A 6,000-nucleotide genomic window follows, 5' to 3' on the forward strand; every position below is an offset into this window, starting at 1 on the left:
CTCCACAGAGGAACTTTGGAGCTCTGTCATAGTAACCATCGGGTTATTGGTCACCTTCCTGACAAAGGCCCTTCTCCCCCGATTGCTCCGTTTGGCTGGGCGGCCAGCTCCAGGAAGAGTCTTGGTGGTTCCAAACTTCTTCCATTTAAGAATGATTGAGGCCACTGTGTTCTTGGGGACCTTCAATGCTGCAGAAATGTTTTGGTACCCTTCCCCAGATCTGTGCCTTGACATAATCCTGTCTCGGAGCTCTACGGGCAATTCCTTCGACCTCATGGCTTGGTTTTTGCTCTGACATGCACTGTCATCTCTGGGACCTTTATATAGACAGGTGTGTGCCTTTCCAAATCACGTCCAATCAATTGAATTTACCACAGGTGGACTCCAAGTTTGTAGAAACATCTCAAGGATGATCAATGGAAACAGGATGCACCTTAGCTACATTTCGAGTCGTAATAGCAAAGGGTCTGAATTCTGTAAGTAAGGTATTTCTGTTTTATTTTTTAATACATTTGCTAAAATTTCTAAAAAAAAACAGTTTTTGCTTTGTCACTGGGTATTGTGTGTAGATTGAGAACATTAATTTAATCAATTTTAGAATGAGGCGGTAATGTGGAAAAAGTCAAGGTGTCTGAATACTTTCCGAATGCACTGTATATTGCGCTAATTTCCCTAATGTGGACAGTTTATTACTACTGTACACAAGCTTGCATTTTCACCCCATAAAATGTAGTGGAATTACACATCCTTCTTACCTCAGATTGGTAATGTTAGTATAAAAGTTTTATAGTCGTCACAATGACATAATATACAGTGGGGGGAAAAAAGTATTTAGTCAGCCACCAATTGTGCAAGTTCTCCCACTTAAAAAGATGAGAGAGGCCTGTAATTTTCATCATAGGTACACGTCAACTATGACAGACAAATTGAGGAAAAATGTTCCAGAAAATCTTCCCAGCCTGGTGCAGGTCTACAATTTTGTTTCTGGTGTCCTTTGACAGCTCTTTGGTCTTGGCCATAGTGGAGTTTGGAGTGTGACTGTTTGAGGTTGTGGACAGGTGTCTTTTTATACTGATAACAAGTTCAAACAGGTGCCATTAATACAGGTAACGAGTGGAGGACAGAGGAGTCTCTTAAAGAAGAAGTTACAGGTCTGTGAGAGGCAGAAATCTTGCTTGTTTGTAGGTGACCAAATACTTATTTTCCACCATAATTTGCAAATAAATTCATAAAAAATCCTACAATGTGATTTTCTGGAATTTTTTTTCTCCATTTCTGTCATAGTTGACGTGTACCTATGATGAAAATTACAGGCCTCTCTCATCTTTTTAAGTGGGAGAACTTGCACAATTGGTGGCTGACTAAATACATTTTTTCCCCACTGTAGATTGCTTAAAACAGATCAATATCTTTTCTTTAGTTCCGTTGATTTTGTCACAAGCTGGGATGCGCAGGACGTGGAGTTAATGAAAGGGTACAGAAAATTTGGGCGTTCTCTCTTTGAAAGTCGCTGGCCACACTCCAATCAATGGATTTGATATTCACTTAAATGGCAGGCAACCGTTGTCACTGTTGAAATCCTATGATGCGTTATGATTAGTTTAAGTTAACTAACAGAGAAAGTGGTTTTTCTTTATTTTTACATTGAAGAATAATAGTGAAGTCATCAAAACTATGAAATAACACACATGGAATCATGTAGTAACCAAAGTGTTAAACAAATCAAAATATATTTGAGATTCTTCAAATAGCCACCCTTTGCCTTGACAGCTTTGCACACTCTTGGCATTCTCTCAACCAGCTTCATGAGGTAGTCACCTGGAATGCATTTTAATTAACAGGTGTGACAAGATTGGGGGGGGTATACAGAAGATGGCCCTATTTGGTAAAAGACCACGTCCATATTATGGCAAGAACAGCTCAAATAAGCAAGGAGAAACGACAGTCCATTACCTGTCTATATAATATTCCAGAGTTGACAGTGCATGTCAGAGCAAAAACCAAGCCATGAGGTCGAAGGAATTGCCCGTAGAGCTCCGAGACAGGATTATGTCAAGGCACAGATCTGGGGAAGGGTACCAAAACATTTCTGCAGCATTGAAGGTCCCCAAGAACACAGTGGCCTCCATCATTCTTAAATGGAAGAAGTTTGGAACCACCAAGACTCTTCCTGGAGCTGGCCGCCCAGCCAAACGGAGCAATCGGGGGAGAAGGGCCTTTGTCAGGAAGGTGACCAATAACCCGGTGGTTACTCTGACAGAGTTCTAGAGTTCCTCTGTGGAGATGGGAGAACCTTCCAGAAGGACAACCATCTCTGCAGCACTCCACCAAATCAGGACTTTATGGTAGAGTGGCCAGACAGAAGCCACTCCTCAATAAAAGGCACGACAGCCCGCTTGGAGTTTGCCAAAAGGCACCTAAAGGACTCTCAGACCATGAGAAAGAAGATTCTCTGGTCTGATGAAACCAAGATTGAACTCTTACATCAGAATGACAAGCGTCACGTCTGGAGGAAACCTGGCACCATCCCTACGGTGAAACATGGTGGTGGCAGCATCATGCTGTGGGGATGTTTTTCATCGGCAGGGACTGGGAAACTGGTCAGAATTGAAGGAATGATGGTTGGCGTTTGAAATACAGGGAAATTCTTGAAGGGAAACCTGTTTCAGTCTTCCAGAGATTTGAGACTGGGACGGAGGTTCACCTTCCAGCAGGACAATGACCTTAAGCATACTGCTAAAGCAACACTCGAGTGGTTTAAGGGGAAACATTTAAATGTCTTGGAATGGCCTAGTCAAAGCCCAGACCTCAATCCGATTGAAAATCTGTGGTATGACTTAGATTGCTGTACACCAGCGGAACCCATCCAACTTGAAGGAGCTGGAGCAGTTTTGCAAAAATCCCAGAGGCTAGATGTGCCAAGCTTATAGAGACATACCCCAAGAGACTTGCAGCTGTAATTTCTGCAAAATGTGGCTCTACAAAGTATTGACTTTGGGGGGGGTGAATAGTTATGCACGCTCAAGTTTTCGGTTTTTAAAAATCGTATTTCTTGTATCACAAAAAAAAAATATTTTGCATCTTCAAAGTGGCAGGCATGTTGTGTAAATCAAATGATACAAACCCCCAAAAAATCCATTTTAATTCCAGGTTGTAAGGCAACAAAATAGGAAAAATTCCAGTGGGGGTGATTACGTTCGCAAGCCACTCTATAAGCCTTCTACAAGTTCTCATCTAACCAACCATGTATAGGTTAGTCCAAGTTTCTGTTTGGCCTTTGAATAGTGTTAGTTTAAACAGTGATACACCCCACACGTTTGCCCCCTGTTTTATTGATTTCAGCGTGATACCGATGGAAGTAAATAACAAAACAGGTGTTGCGTTAGATTTACCATGTTGGTGACCCACTTGTATCAAAATGCATCACTCCAAAATGTAGCTGATTGTCTTCTGCAGGTTGTTGTATAAGCAGTGATGCATAAAAAAAATGTATCCAGTTTCTGTGTATTTGTTAGTTTCAACAGCGCGTACAACCTAATTTCTCCACCTAATCGATATCAGTGATGTATTGCCACTTATCAAAACAACTGGGTTTTTGGTGTGTGCAGTTTTTAAGGTTCTGTAAAAAAAAAAAATATATATATATATATAAACAAACTGTTTTGGCATTGGGCTATTTATCAAAATGTCTTGTCAACAGGAAGCAGTTACAGCATTTTCAACTTAAGTTTTAGGAATATAAATTGAACTTTCAACATTCATTTCCATTGGTATTGTACTTAATCTTGTAAAAACTGCTGAATGAGTCCAACAATGTGCTGTGGTTAGTTTTATTTTGATATATCAAAAATCACCATAACTGGTTTGCCCTGCCTAATAAGGGGTTGGCTGCGCTGATAGGCTTGATCCGTGAGACACATTTGACAGAAGTACCAAAAGTAACAAATTCTAGTACCAAACCATTTTTTTTATGTTCTAGTATCTCAAAAGTACAGAAGTTTCGGTATACCGTTCAACACTGTGTGCGTTTGCTAGCTGTCACTCAAATGGCAAGGGGTTGACGCTCTGGCTGAAACTCAAATTTCTAGGGAGCTGGCCCACATTGGGGTAAATGCACAGCTTCAAGAAAAGTTGCTTTCAAACTATGGATTTCGGGGCTCATTGAGGTAAGACAGTAATTCTGCACATAGATTATGCATGTATGAACTACACAATGACACATCCAGCCCAAAGTGGTAGGTTTAAAAAAATACTTACTAGTCGCCAAAGTACCGGAGCATGTCTTTTAAAGGCTGTAAATTGTCTTCCTTCCAGGTGGTGACCGTGGTAGGGGTGGCCCAGGCATGCGCGGGCGCGGAGGGATGGACCGTGGTGGCCCTGGAGGCTTCCGTGGAGACAGGGGTGGTGATCGTGGAGGCGGATTCAGAGGACGTGGTGGCATGGAAAGAGGAGGCTTCGGAGGTAGGGGCCGTGGTGGCCCTCCCATGGATGACATGGGCGGCCGAGGCAGGAGGGGTATGGGACCCCCCGGCAAGATGATAGAAATGAAGTGAGTAAAGAATTATCCACATCCTCAGCTAGCTCCCATCAAACAAACCAGCTTCTAATGGACATTTGGGTTTCTCACATTTAACCCCCCACATAGTTTTAAATGTGTTGTAACTTGATGGCATTGTAATCAAATCTAATTGTATTGGTCACACACACATTTAGCAGATGTTATTGCGGGTGTAGCGTAATGCTTGTAAGCAGTCCTGACACGATTATACACAGTTCCGAACAAAAAGGAAAAGACTGAATGGGTTCAGAAAGCTGTCGGTTAATAAATCTGACAAATGTGTTCTTAACAGAAATGTTTATTCCCTCTCCAGGGGAGACCATCGCCAGGACCGCAGAGATCGTCCCTACTTAAGGATGCAACGCTTGCATAAATTCCCATGTCATACAGGATTAAGTTTTTCAAGAACCTTTTAAACTTGTAACTCCATATTTATAAATGGTTTATTTGTGATGGCTCGGTAGTTAAACATCAGTGACCTTTTTTATTTTATACCAGTAGTATTCTTTTTTATTTTTGGGGTCTGGTTGAACATTTGTGAACCGGTGGCAAATGCATGCAGTCTCGTGTACAGATACATTATGGGAGATTTGTTTTTGTGTAACCTTGTGATAAGCAAATGTTTTTTTAACCTATTATGCCATCCATTCTCTGACAATGTTGAATAAAAAAAAAGTAAAATGTAGTCACTGGTTTGATCTTTAATGGGAAAAGGGTGGGTCGATAGTACTGGTTTAGTAATCGAATGATTTTTTTTCACTCCAGATTAAATGGAATATTGGGGATTAGCTGGTTATGAGCTCTCTATGGACTGAATGTGTGAAAGTTATGCAGAATGTCTGCAGCCTGCCATGAAATTCAACCTGGTCTCAGAGCATTTTGTATTATTATGTACGTAAATCCAAGCCACTCCATTTAGTATGATATGTTGCATTTGGTAATGTTATATAAGACTGATGGTTAATGGGTGGGCGTATAACACGAACGCCTAGCAACACAAAGGTTGCGAGTTCGAATCTCATCACGGACAACTTTACCATTTGTGCTAATTAGCAACTTTCAACTACTTCTGAGCTACTTTGGAACTACTTAGCATGTTAGCTAACCTTAACCATTTAAGCTATCCCTAACCTTAACCCTTTTAGCTAACCTTAACCCTTTAACCTAACTCCTAAACTTAAGCCTAACTCCTAGCCACCTAGCTAGAAATTGGAACATATAACATTGTACGTTTTGAAAATTCATAATATATTGTAGGTTTTGCAAATTCGTAAAATAATATGAATTGTAATTCAGAACATATATACGAAATGACTAATGGACATCCACAAATTACAAAACTTAACATATACTAAAAAAATGGAGTGTCCCTGATTTAAGTAAAGAATAATACAAAATGCTCTGAGATCACGTTGCGACCCTATGCACATGCTTACTCAAAA

General features: G+C 40.7%; 1 protein-coding gene across 2 annotated transcripts in view; it reads left to right on the top strand.

Annotated features, from left to right (window-relative positions):
- LOC311128657 (RNA-binding protein EWS-like) overlaps positions 1–5,243 on the top strand; it is a 28,580-nt gene extending 23,337 nt beyond the window's left edge. For both annotated transcript variants that reach the window (XM_084160853.1, XM_084160852.1), the window contains 2 exons: positions 4,315–4,549; positions 4,872–5,243. In XM_084160853.1, the coding sequence (XP_084016979.1) occupies positions 4,315–4,549; positions 4,872–4,974 (338 nt within the window). In that variant the 3' untranslated portion in view covers positions 4,975–5,243. The remainder of the gene's footprint in view (positions 1–4,314; positions 4,550–4,871) is intronic.
- The last annotated feature ends 757 nt before the right edge of the window (positions 5,244–6,000 follow it).

This window comes from Coregonus lavaretus (genome assembly GCF_964263955.1).
Source record: "Coregonus lavaretus genome assembly, chromosome: 4".
Classification (NCBI taxonomy): domain Eukaryota; kingdom Metazoa; phylum Chordata; class Actinopteri; order Salmoniformes; family Salmonidae; genus Coregonus; species Coregonus lavaretus.